This window comes from Seriola lalandi, unplaced genomic scaffold, assembly GCF_002814215.2.
Source record: "Seriola lalandi dorsalis isolate HSWRI2012SDOR001 ecotype SW California unplaced genomic scaffold, Sedor1 jcf7180002054470, whole genome shotgun sequence".
NCBI classification, from domain to species: domain Eukaryota; kingdom Metazoa; phylum Chordata; class Actinopteri; order Carangiformes; family Carangidae; genus Seriola; species Seriola lalandi.
In genome coordinates this window covers 2439178-2452869 of record NW_019525023.1, presented here as the reverse complement: position 1 = coordinate 2452869, position 13692 = coordinate 2439178, and the positions used below count along the sequence as shown (strand labels likewise).

General features: G+C 45.8%; 1 protein-coding gene across 2 annotated transcripts in view; it reads left to right on the top strand.

Annotated features, from left to right (window-relative positions):
- The window catches only part of fgfr2 (fibroblast growth factor receptor 2), a 39841-nt gene that overhangs the window by 15606 nt on the left and 10543 nt on the right, over positions 1 to 13692 (top strand). Inside the window, exons 5-11 of one of the 2 annotated variants that reach the window (XM_023411664.2) lie at positions 173 to 342; positions 2350 to 2473; positions 6589 to 6779; positions 7114 to 7252; positions 9977 to 10170; positions 10965 to 11104; positions 13173 to 13294. In XM_023411664.2, coding sequence (XP_023267432.1) covers positions 173 to 342; positions 2350 to 2473; positions 6589 to 6779; positions 7114 to 7252; positions 9977 to 10170; positions 10965 to 11104; positions 13173 to 13294 — 1080 coding nt within the window. Of the gene's footprint in view, positions 1 to 172; positions 343 to 2349; positions 2474 to 6588; positions 6780 to 7113; positions 7253 to 8013; positions 8159 to 9976; positions 10171 to 10964; positions 11105 to 13172; positions 13295 to 13692 lie in introns of both variants that reach the window. The other variant, XM_023411662.2, reaches the window with a different exon arrangement.

Here is a 13692-nt window from a genome sequence, read left to right as displayed (position 1 = left end):
GGGATGGGGGGGTGGGGGGTGGGGGTGTTAAGAATGGTTCAGGTTTGGCTCCTCTGCAGTCACGCTTCCAAGTATGTCTGCCTCAGCCAGTCCAAGGTCCTGAAGCCAAACTGTTGAGGACATGATTAGGAAATCTCACCCCGACTGAACACCAACTGTTCTCTGGTTGTAGGCGCTCCGTATTGGACCTCGTCCGCAAAGATGGAGAAGAAGCTGCATGCAGTGCCAGCTGCCAACACAGTCAAGTTCCGCTGTGCTGCAGGAGGCAACCCCCGGCCCAAGCTGCGCTGGCTTAAAAACAGCAGGCCTTTCCGCCAAGAGGACCGTATGGGAGGGTATAAGGTAGGATAAACACTAATACATCAGACTTTTTATTACAAATGTCAACTCACTGCCTTCTCTTGCGTTTTACTGCTTTCTGTGCTGCAGTGTTTCTGGCCATTTCGTGTATGTATTTACAAGGGACGTCAAGCCTCCCTCCTCCAGTCATTCTCTGACTGTCCTTTCACCCCTTTTCCACCCTTCACTGGAGAGACGGGAGGAGAGTAGACAGAGGAAACGAGGGCAAGGTTTCTGGTGTGAAATTGGAATTGCTCATCCGTGCGCCTCCTCTCACCAGGATACTTTGCAGAGCCTCTCACTGTAACTCGAAGTGGTTCTTTACCCCCAACAATTAGAAACCTAAGCCCTGGACTTAAGGGTTAAATGCCCCCAAACAGTAATGTATAGAAAAAGTAGGTAGCGTCAGGGTTGAAATGAGTTGAGAATGCTGAGGTAACTCAATCAGGGAGAACAGGTCCCACTGGCTTTGCTTGGAGAGTAGTGTGTGATTCGGGCATGTGATTCTGTTGTTTTGAAATGTGATTTACAAACACTATTGCTGCTCTGGTTAAAGTTTAAACTGAAGGGGCTTGATGTGCTGTGCGGCTTTTAACTCCAATGAACTCACAAGTTTTTGGAAAGGAGGACCAGAGTGAAGATAACTTTGGTCACTTTAATTCCTTGCCAACTTAAATGAGTATGACTTTCTATAGAAAGTGCTGTGGTTCCAACAAAAAAAAACACTTTGTTGAACTTGTGAAATCTCTCACCCAGGTCCCATTTTGGGAAATAAACGGTCTGAGTTGATTTATTTGTGGTGAAAATACCTGATACTGAATGTCATGGGAAAGCAAAGCTGTGGTGTGGTTATGTTTGATTTCCTCTTTGTAAAAGAAAAAAAAAGCCTGAAAATAGCTACGACTAGTCTGAATGTGAAGAATTCCTCCTCCGTGACAGAGTCTGTTTGGATTGCATTTATTTTGCCTTAATTCCTCTCTCTGTCTTTCTAAACAAGCAGCATTAACTGTACATGCTAGAGGCGCACTGACAGAGTGGAATAACCGCTTAAACAGACAGCTATGAAATTCATTTATGAAAAGATCCAGTGATGCTGAACGAGTCTGCGGCTCCTGGTTAATGCCGGATGGTTTATGAGGAAACACGTCTCCCTGCCAGGAAAGTTTAGGAGCAGATTATGTTGATGTAGCCGCTAATGTCGCTTCCCTTTGGCTTTCAGCAGGCTCATTACAGCGCAGACAAAAAACAGCCGCGACGTGACGGAAACGAAACAGTCAGGCTGTCAGATGCACTGTGGGCAGCTCATTTCTCTCTCTCTGTCTCTCTTTGTCAACAAATGTTGGACAAAAGCTGTACCTGAGCCCAGCCCTGTGGCATAATCTCTCCATTGTCAGAAATGTAGGCCTGTACAAGCAGAAGCTACACTCTCCCTTCAGTCTGGAGACAGAAACACTATTGTTAGCTCACACCTGTGGATTCCACACACAGGTGAAGATAATTTTACAAATAATTATGAATAACTTTGTGTTTGGAAGTGCTCTAGACTAGACAGGTGGGGTTTACGGGATAAGAATACAGTGACTTACGGGAGAAGCACACAGTTACAGGGAAGTGCACTGGGTGTATTTGGCAATTTATTTTTACCTTTGTAAAAAATTGCAACCAGCTCCACTTCATCAAAGTCAACTTAAAACTAACAATTTAAAAGACATTGAGATATTTTCCCCAGGATTTGACATTATTTGCAGGAATAAGGAAAATACTTGGACGTTGCACAGTCACTCTGCTGGAATCAGGCTGTCATCAGACTCAATATTGTTTTCCAGCACACTGCATCTCGTCTTTCACTCTTCGAACCAAATCCCCTCCTGTCATTTAAAAAAAAAAAAAAACATCTGTCTCATTTCTTTGTGTTTGTTAATTCTTCTGTTAAGACTGCAATTTTCTGTATTTCCTGGTGTGTGTGTGTGTGTTTAACATAACGAGAAACCCTCTGCCTCTCATACCCAGGTGCGCAGCCAGCACTGGACCCTGATCATGGAGAGCGTGGTGCCGTCGGACAAGGGCAACTACACCTGTCTGGTGGAGAACGAGTTCGGAGCCATCAACCACACGTACACCTTGGACGTAGTGGGTCAGTACCGCTTACAAAAAACACTGACTGTCAGACTGAGAGTACACCTGCGAGGCCGGTAAAGGAGGAGTTGGGGGATGGAGGGAGAGGGAGAGGGAGGTGGAGGAAAGGGGGAGGCCAGCTGAAAGAGTTCTCACAGTGAGAATGGTGTGTATGTGTGAGCGTGTGCTGTTTGACTGCCCAGGTGCACACTGGATGCAGGTGCAGGCCAAAGAGTGCTGCCAAGTGTGTGGAAGCTAAACACGCATGTGTCATCAGTTTTAATGCAGTTTTTATTAATTATATAAAATCATCCTCTCATAATGGCAGTGTGTGTGTATGATGTTCACTCATAGTGTGTGTATGACGTTATATATTATGTTAGACAAATCCCACCCATTTTAACTCCAGGAAGGTGAAAACAATTATACCAGAAACTAAAAACATACACTTTCCATTTCTATTTAAAGGATCATTTCACCCAAATCACAAAATTATTTTTCAGTGTGACTGCTTTTTATTGTAGAATTACTTCATTAGGAAATTGCTGACAGTGCAGTCATGCAATATCCTGAGCAACACTGTTTCTGTAAATAAAAACGTGGTGTTGTTCAGCTTCTCAAATGCAATTCTCCATGATTTCAGCACCACAACCGTGGCTAATAATACAGAAATTATCTTCATGGCTCAATACCACAAGGTTTAAGTGGAAAATGATGCTTTTATTTTGTGTATATGTTTGTGTGATTTGGTTTAACCAACCCTTTTAATATCAGCTCTGATATGATGGAGACTTAAATCGGTAGCGGGTGATCGTTTAGTGTCACTCTCTGAGGACACAGAGTGCTGACCTCAGCGCTATCGCGGCGAGTTCAGATCCAACTCAGTCAACCCCTCACTTTGACCTTTGGAGCGCAGAAAGCAAAGAGTGTTTTTCTGCTCAGTTTGCAGAATCGATAGACAGTGGGGACAACAAGGGGAGTGGGATAAAGATAGTAGATCAATGTGTGTGCAAGCGCGCGTGTGTATGTGTACGTGTTTATGTGTGTGTGTGTGTGTGTGTGTTGTATGTGTGTGTGTGTGAGTGTGAGTGTGCAGCAACTTTGCCCTTAATTCAAACAGACCTGCTCTCCTTTGGCCTCACTCGAACCACTACACAAGCAATCAGTACACATCAAAGTTTATCTGACACAGTTATTCTTCTAAAAGCTGGTCAATAATCCACGGATAACCCGGACACACATGCAGCTGCAGCAGTTTGAGTCGAAAACAAACATTTAGGAGCCACTGGTCACTTCAGGCGTAAGAAGTCTGTGTCTGTATATAGAATTATTCTCCGACTGTCTCCATTGTCCCCAACAGACCAACTGTAATTACACACTTCTGTTTTCATTAGTGTCTCCATGGTAATAAGGAGTATTATTTTCCTTTTATCAGATGGAGATTGAATACCTGAGGGTTTTTGCACAATGAGCATATAAGCACATGCACACAAACTCATGAAGGTCCACACACACACACACACACACATGCTCCCCAACACAGGCCCCCTGCTCTGCTCCCCCCTGGAGTTAGCTAAAGCTCTCCTTCAGACTGCATATTTCTGTTTTTTGTTCTGTTTTATTGCAGAGCAGTAAACCCCCTCCACGTCTGGCTCGACAGCCACTGCACCCTGGAAACCTCTTGCTTCATTTTCCTCCATTATAGTGGGGTGGACAGAGGGAGGAGAGGGGAAGGAAGAGAAAAGGAGGGGAAACAGAAAGAGAAAAGGCTGTTCTTATCAGTCTTTTTTTGCCCAAGTGACCTGCAGGATCAGCCATTAAAAGCAAGAGGAGCCAGCCTTTTCTGGTTCAAACTGGCCTCTGGAGAAAGGGCCACAGTTGGACATCCACGAGCAGACACACATGACAAGGAGGGACAAATGAGGAGTCAAAACAGACATGGGCTCTTTCAATCAGAACTGTGGCACCCAGTGGCCATTCGGCACTTTGTTGGTAGCCCCATGCCATCCTGTACCACGCAGCGCCCTTCCTGTGCCTGTACCCCTCCCTGACCCTTAGGGCCTTGTGTGCCAAGCCGCCAGGTTACCCAGAGTTCACCGGTCTCGCATGGGACACCATGGAATGCCCCCGGTCTGTCTCCTCATGCTTCTTCCTGCCGCTATCCCACCACCGCTGCCATCAAATTACTCCACTAATGACTTAATTGATAAATGGATTCAGTTTAGAGACGGGTCACTACATATTGGTCACAGCAAAACATAAAAAATAAAAAAACGCACCACAGGGACGACTCTTTAATTCAGTTCGATACATGGAAACCATAGTCAAGACCTGCCGACTTTCTCTGTCACCATTCCCTCCTTTCATGCTGCAGACAAAGTCTTTGCATCGTCCTTCATGTTTTTCCCTCCTTATGTGTAGCTTTTTTGTGTGAGGTCGATGGCCCATAAAAGAACTTCTGCACTTGCTCAGGCCCACACACACACACACACACACACACACACACACACAAACACACACACACACAAACACACACACACGATATTCCTTTTTTTAATTTAAGCAAGAATTGCTCCACAAACTTTTATTGTTTTGGGGTTTCTCCATAACCATGATGTGGCCTATTTAATCGCACCGCACACCCACTCTGTCATTTGGTCTGACTTGTCAGCTATGCAGCTCTAACTGGTCCAGCTAACATTTGGATCAACTATAATAATGAAGGTTAAAATGAAAGTGGATTTTTTTTAAGTTGCAGCTCCAAAAGGTCTTTGTTCCGTCTCTCTCTGTATGATCGACTCAATTGAGTTCATTTCCACGCAGCTTCAATAGTTGTCTGTTTTAGTAAATATATACCTTACCAAAATGTTTTCTGTTTGGAAGGTTTTACAAAGAGAGCACCGACAGTGTTTGGGACAGATCAAGAGGGTGAGAAGGCCTGTGAATGATGGAGGAGTAGAGAAAAAAGGGGGGGGGGAAGAAAGAGAGACAATAAACAAGGCGAGCCCTAGGAATGTGCAGGAAGGAGGAGGGAGATGGGGAGAGAGGAAGGAGGGGTGGGAATCATCTGATCTGACAGATTTCAGAAAGATGGAGGAGGAAGACGGGCGGGCAGACATATGGAAGAAGTCTCTGCCTCCTAGTTTCTGCACTCTCCATCTGTTGATCCTTTCTCCTCCCTTCACTCCCTTCACTCACCCTCCTAATTCTTTCTCCCTTTTTTAGTCCTTCTTCTCAAACCCAGCCTCTACCCTTCATCACACAACCTCATCCTCTGACCATCCCCCATGACCCACCCCACCGACACACACACACACACACACACACATATGCACAAACGAATTCACTGCACTCACCTTCAAGCTTTGTTTTGGAAAGGCACTGCAGCGCCCCAGGCTAAGTGATGTCATTTTGTGTGCGTGTCTGTGTGTGTGTGTGTGTGTGTGTGTGTGTGTGTGTGTGTGTGTGTGTGTGTGTGTGTGTGTGTGTGTGGTAGCGGGTGGTTGCTGTCAGTGTGGGGGTTGGTGGGCTCTTCAGTGTGGTTGTGAAGGCCGGGTAGTGTTTTGAAAGGGGGCATTGTTCAACAGGTCTCGCTCTGTTTGGATTCGCAGGCCAAATGTTTGCTTGTAAGAGAATGCAGATAGCTGGAGATGTGGGGGTGCTACGAAGGTGTTTCACTTTCAAGACTGGCACGTAGTTTCGCTCAACCCGCCTCACTGGTATTTAATATACAGTATACACCCCACTTCATGGAAGCCCTCCTCCATTTCCTCCAGTTCTTTATCTTTCACAGATAAATGCCTCCACCTCTTTGTTTTGTGCGAAGCCTTTAAATGCCTCAGAGATAAGAGAGAGGCAGCGCGGTCCTTATTTCACCTGTCAGGGTTTTCTGGGAAACGTTTACACTCACAGGACGTGAAGTTCTGCTTTTGCAAAGATAAACTCTCACACGGTTTGCACCATCATTAGAAAAATGTCAATATGACTATATGAGATACCCAAAGCTTTTTTAAAACATTTCCCTTTCGGAGAACATTTAGGTTGAGTGATGATAAATTACTTGTGCGGTTGCCTCCTCAAATCTTATATTATAACTTTGAGTTTTCACACAAACATTTTCCTGACTATTGACAGAACGGTCCCCTCACCGGCCTATTCTCCAGGCCGGTCTCCCGGCCAACACCACTGTTCATGTTGGGGAGGACGCCCGCTTCGTCTGTAAGGTCTACAGCGATGCCCAACCTCACATCCAGTGGCTCAAACACATCACTCAGAACGGCAGTCACTACGGCCCCGATGGACACCCCTACGTCCGAGTGCTAAAGGTACATTCCTGCACTTCCTCTTTTACGGTTTATCCTCTTGATTAGAAGCAAGTCCTTCCCTCTATTTCTCTTGGTGTGTTCTAGGTTCCAGGTGTTTCGGATGAATTTCAAAAGCTCATATAAGGAAGTAATCATTTTATTCCCTCCCTTATGAACTGATAGGTCTTTCCCACGCTGACTCATGGTGGTGACTCCTGCTCTCTCTTCTCCCCTGCAGATTCATATGCAGTAGCTGTTGCCATGATGTTTGCATGTTTGTCTGATTAATTCTGCTTATTTGTCTTTATTGTAAGTATGTGTGTTAAGTACGTGTGTGTGTGTGTGTGGATTGCAGCGTTCAGGCATTAACAGCTCAGACGTGGAGATGCTCACCCTCACCAACGTGACGGAGGAGGATGCTGGAGAGTATATCTGTAAAGTCTCCAATTATATAGGCGAGGCCAACCAGTCGGGCTGGCTGACTGTCATCCCAGGTAACCCTTGAGACCTGACCCCATCTGCCCTCCCTCCTTCCTGTTGTGGTTTCCTGGCCTTCGGCCCTGACCTGCTGTGCTGTGGTGGTCCTGCTGGTGGTCTCTTGGTGGTCCTGGGGCTCACAGACCTTCTCTTCCCCTAATGTTCCACGTTTGTGTTTCAGCTGCTCCCTCCGCTGAGACTGGTGCAGCCTTGGAAGCACTGCTCGGACCTGCACACGTCAACACTGACATTGTCACAGCTAGCATCTCTCACTTAGACTTCTCTTACTGTCTTGCAAGCTGTGTCAAGTTGGTGTATGGTGTTGCAGCGCAGTGCTCTCCATGCTCTCTGTGTTTGTCTGTGCATGTGTCTAGTCCAGTGTGTGGATTCGACTGGTTTCTCTTTAGGTTCTGTTGGTGACGGGAACCTTTTTGGGTTTTGTTTTTTTGGTGTACTGGCTCAATTTTCCTATGTTTTGCTGGCATACTGGGCTCGATCTGTGTCTTTGTTTATGAAACCTCCTCCTCCTCACCCATGGAAACTCCCAACATCCTTTGCTTTAGATGGGACCTCCACGATGGACGCCATCCAGCTCCTTTTATTTCTCTCCTGGTGCTGTGGGTCTCATTTTTTTTTCTCTCTCTCTCTCTCTCTCTCTCTCTCTCTCTCTCTCTGTCCTCCATCATCTTTCTCTGTGACTCTTATCTTCGACACTCTCTTTCTTTCTTTTCAACCTCCTCCTCTTCCTCTTCCTCTTCCTCCTCTTCTTCTCTCCCAGACCGCAGGCGTTAACACCACAGATAAGGAGATAGAAGTTCTCTACTTGCCCAATGTAACAGTGGAAGATGCTGGGGAGTATACATGCTTGGCGGGTAATTCTATTGGGATCTCCTATCACACTGCTTGGTTGACGGTGCTTCCAGGTATATACACTTGTATACTGTCCTCTCTTTTCCTATTTCCTCTTTCTTTTCTCAAGTCTTGTATAAAATGGTTAGGTTATGTCATTTCAATGACCTCTACGGAAGGCAAGTCCTCCCACGGCCTCACTGCTCAAATATCAGATTACTGTGATGAACCAGCACGGTCCACTTCCAAGACAGTGTAACGTAAGAGCGGGGAGCATATATTCTATAATAGTATCTGGATTCGCGAGCTGTTAAAAGCTCTGAGCAGATAACGGGGTAGTTTGCAGACGACTTCTTATAATGAGACGGAAGTGGAGCTCCCAGAGCAGCTCGAGTGTCTCCAGACTCCAGAGGCAGGGGAGGGTTTGTCTCCCGCCTTCTGTTACATCTCTCTCCTGCTCCTTGGGGAAAACTCTCTCAGTGCCACACTTTGGTTCTGCATGTCAAAGAAATCCATTTTTCTTTCACATTTGTTTCACTTGCACCTCAAACTTATTCCCCTCCCCTTTCCTGGCTCTGATAATTGCACACTTTTAAGATCCTTATTTCATCTTGAAATAAAGATCGAAAGGTAAAGCTCAACACTTGCTTTGAGTTGGCTCGACTTTCTCAATTATCAGGGCCGAACCTCTCAGAGTTTACACAGCGAATGACTCATGCATGCGAATGTTTGTCCATTTGTGTGTGTTCTCATTTATCAGCTTGTTTTATCCTATTTTTGTCAGTTGCTGTGTCTGGGCGGTAATCATGCATACCAAAGGATCAAATACATAAAACTCAGTGTCAGTGTCTGCACAAGTTCTCTCCAGGCTGAACAGACAAATTCGAGCCAAAAGTAGGGTGGGCATTAAATGAGATCGATTAGAGAGTAGATGACTGTCTGGAGCCCTCGATAGAAAACTGGTAGGAACCCTCCCGTAAAGCTGTAATGAGACAATAGTTTAGTTTTGTCTGTAAACAATACAGCATAATGATCACAGGCCAGCCATTCCCTCTGGGAGTAATATGTAATATTTATTGCCCTCGATGTGCTCTATGTGCACCGATGGCGCCATCGAGGCTGTGGCTTCTGTGTGCTCGCTGTGGTTTTTGGACCAGCAGATGCGAAGAGGCAGACGGGAGAAAGGTTCCCACATGTAGCTTCACCTCCAGTTGGCTGACGGGCCGCTCCGCTGGCTGTGCTGCACAAGAGCCTAGTTTGTGGTCTGGAGGGCTATGCATTATGGAACAGTCCAGTTATATGGCACGCACGCGCACGCACACACACACACACACACGCACACAAACTCTACTCATTTCCTCAACAGGAAGTTCAGGCCATATACAACCACGGAGGACACCACTCTCCCTTGTTTGCAATCTGAAGTGAAGCGCATATTGTTCTGTGGGCCGTGGGTGTGTGTTTGTGTTTGTACTCGCGTGTCTCCAACATTAGCACAGACAGCAGACATATGCAGGCCTGGTTGTACTGGCTGAGTGAAGATTTAAAATCTGTTGAGACTATTAAGCCCTGTACAGGCCTGTTAGATAAAAAACAACAACAAAAAAAAAACAAAGTAGGCGTGCTGGTACCCTGGAAAGACGATAGAGAGGAGGATGCTACAAAATCATTTCTGTTTAGTTTGCCTGCCGATCGTGATTACATTTACGCATGAGTCATCTCCTGAGCATCTGTCTCTGCGTGTGCCTGTCTGATAACCATGTGTGTCTGTTCAAATGAAGAATGTGCCTTTGTGTCAATCATACATGTGTGTGAGAGTGATCAGTGCGAGTCTTCCTCTAACTCTCCTCGCCTGGCCTCCGTCTCACTTCTCCCCCTTTTATTTTCCTCAGCCCTCGAGAAATCTCCAGGGCCCTTCTCCCCAGACTACGTGGAGATCGCAATTTACTGCGCGGGCGTCTTCCTCATCGCCTGCATGGTGGGCATCGTGGTGGTGTGCCGCATGAGGAACACTGCGAAGAAACCGGACTTTGGGGGCCAACCAGCTGTCCACAAACTGAGCAAGCAGATCCCTCTGCGCCGCCAGGTAACAGAAAGTAGATAAAGAGTTCTAAAGGCATCTAACACCCCTAGAGGAGAAAAACACACACTGCACTGCAGACATGATGCAGAAATACAATGACAGTAAACTATGGATAATTTACATAAATGAATATAAGAGGATCATGCTGAAAAGAATAATAAAAGTTGCATGGTTGATACATTTTTGCAAATACTTAAGACTTGGACTTTATATACAAAAAATACACACACCATGGCAGATACTGCTGTGGTATTTTAAACAAGCCTCATTTAGAAGTTATGCACTTCTGAGCAGGTTAGTACTGCTGCCTGAAACTGCAGCCAGTTTCTTTTTTTTTTTTTTCTGTATGTGAGCCATGTTTTTCCCTCAATGCTCCAAAAGGTACAAAAAGTGTTGGATTACATTCTGTGGAGAGACTGATTCCTGTGTCAAGGTAAGGTTAGGGTGGAGAGAGGTGAGGCGAGCCCCGGGGACAGAGGCGAGGCCGAGTGATTAACACGCATTTTGTCAACATTACTGTTGTTGCTCACTTCTTAATGATCACTGAAATGTCATCGCCGGCCTTGAGACGGACTCTACAGTAATGTTAAAGCATCAGCCACTGAAATTATGGATGTATACATATCCATGTGCCATACTTGCCAACAATGCTGTTTGATTCCAATAAAAGCACCACAGTCGGTCAAACATACACGGTCACACACACATTTACTCAGACTCCTCTAGTGATGTCTTGGAGCTTTAGCCGACCTATGAACCCAGATTGCGGTGATCAGCCAATGCTTTTCTTCCTGTAGGTGTCGGCAGATTCGAGCTCTTCCATGAACTCCAGTACGCCGCTGGTACGCATCACAACACGGCGGAGCTCCGCGCATGACGAGCCAATCCCTGAGTATGATCTTCCCGAGGATCCACGCTGGGAGTTTGCCCGAGACAGGTGAGGGCTGTGTGTTTGTTATGGACATGATCACTTGCCGCTTTTGTCCTGTGACCATCGTCCCTCCTGTCTGCCAGTATTGTCTTATTGCAACTCTTTACCATTTCACAAAATGTACATACATGTAAATCTGATTCAGCTCCGGGATAAAGCATAAAAAAGGCTTTAAAAGGCTGATCAGCATCACAGTTCCACTTTCATATAAAAAGGATATTCATAGTAACCCACTCATACATATAGTACCAGTTTGACATCTATCAGCTCTACCCTCTCGGCCCTTGTTCTCAATGCCACTACAACAATCTATGGCTTAAAGGGTGCAGTTCAGGAGTTGATAACATCAATATTACAAAACAATGATACAATCTGTTTGATTGTATGTTAGCAGCTAAATGATAAGACAACTACTATTGTTGTTGGAGAGTGCCATTAACACTGATAGGCAGCAGGCAATAATGCCTAACTGGTGAATAATGGTTGTGGTGGCTGAGATAAAGGCTACTGATTCATCTCCTGCTGCTGTAAAATGACCTGAACTTGGCACCCTGCCCCCTGCCTCATCATTACAACTGCTGCTACATCACACTCTCACACACACACACACACACACACACACACACACACACACACACACACACATGCTTCTGATGCTATGGAATGAAGCTGTGCTAATTAGTGGTTAGCACTCGCAGCTTTCATCTACATGTTTGGGCTAGGAGTGTTTGCTCAGTTTCATACCAGAGGAATTAGCACTGCTGAGGTTTCAGTTAGTCACAGTTGCAAGGGCCAGTGATAAGCTTCAGGGTGGATTTAATAGGACAGCAAAGGTTAGAGTAGTTTAATACCCACTTGAGGCCTCTGGTTTTGAAAGAAAAAGGGAAAATCCCAAAGCATAAACACAAAGGCCTGTCTTTTGTTAAAATGGTTGTAAAAAAGAGCGCGGATCATAAATTTAACCATCACTCATCAGTGAAAAAAAACAAAAAAAACTGTTATGATGTAATGCTGGACTGTGCATGCCGAATGACACTGTGGTGAAAACGTTTTGATTTTAATTGATGAAAGGAGATGTTTTGTCTAGGCTGAATACGTCTCTGTGTGTCTCTCTGTTTGGGTCTTTATTCCCCGCCTGTCATCCCAGCGCCTGAGGGATCATGTCGGGATTGCAGAACACTGAGGAATGCTAACGTTTGCAGTTTGCGCCGAGGAAAAATAACATTGATTATGTGTGGCTGGATGGACAGAATGGTTGCCATTGAGCGTGGCGAGTGTGTGCGGACAGATAGGGGATTGTGTTACAGTGCGCAGTGTGATTCTTTACATAGCCAGGAAACTGGGTCTTAGGGGGTGGGGCCAGCACCTGTCAATCTAATGAAAAAGCAACAAGGTACACTAGTTGAGGGGTCAGATAGGTGCTCTGGCTCTGGTGGAGCTGTGAAAGAGCAAGTGTATAAGTATAATTTCTTCACTATATCAACATGTGTAATGTTTGGACGTAAAGTTTAACACAGCAGCTATTGTGACACGGCTTACAATAAAATAGTGCTTAAATTTCCATTTGGTATTGTGGTCAGACCCACCTGTATGGCAACACAAAGCCAGCATACGATCCATCACAGGCTAATGTGTCGGCGCTATGCTAAGCCCTGTGTAATTACTTGTAAAGGGTGTATATTGGAACATGCCAAGGCAGGGTAAACCGTTTAGAAATGAATGCCTCTCCCTGGCTTTATCAGGTGATTATCGTTGCCATGTCTGCCTTCCTACCTACTGCCCTGGCACGGGCTACAGTCACCGCGCCAATAAAGCACTCACACAGACACAATCTGATTGAAACAGAGAGAGCGATCTAGTAAAAAAAAAAAAAGAGACAGGGTGAGGTTGAGAAACTGGCGCGGTGCCTGGTTTCATTCCCTCTGTCAGTCTCACACTCTATCTAACCTGTTTATTTCTGCACAGGGACGGAATTGACACCGCAGTCAGATCAGGTCGATGAGTTTTAGTTTTAGTTTAGTGTTTCAGCAGCTAATCAGCTTCCTGTCTGTTTCTTCTTGTTTCCCTCTTGCAGGTTGACCCTGGGCAAGCCCCTAGGTGAAGGCTGCTTCGGCCAAGTTGTAATGGCAGAGGCCCTGGGCATCGATAAGGACAAACCCAAGGAAGCTGTAACTGTCGCCGTCAAGATGCTGAAAGGTAAGTGGGTCTGCTGCCGGTGCACAATCACAGTGAGGTTGTAATGGTAAACGTCTGGCTTGTGTTTAAAATCAGACCACTGGGATGTACATTGCTTCATTATGTATTGTGGGCAACGTGAGTACATTTTATTGGTGATTTATGCTCCAGTGAGGGTTCAGCAAAGGGCAAGGCGGAGCCTGGGGCTGCCGTTATTATTCGTTATTGGTGGCTGCTGAGTGACGGCTAAGGGGAGGCGAGTTGGGTAGGTAAGGGTTAGGGGCGGTCACATACCTGACCCCAGAGCAGCAGCTGGCTGGAGCTCAGTCAGCACCCAAACAAAGAGGCAAGTCACACAAGCAGCACTGGAGTGATTAATGAAAGCTGCAGGAGGGGGCACCGGGTTGGTTTAGGATTGG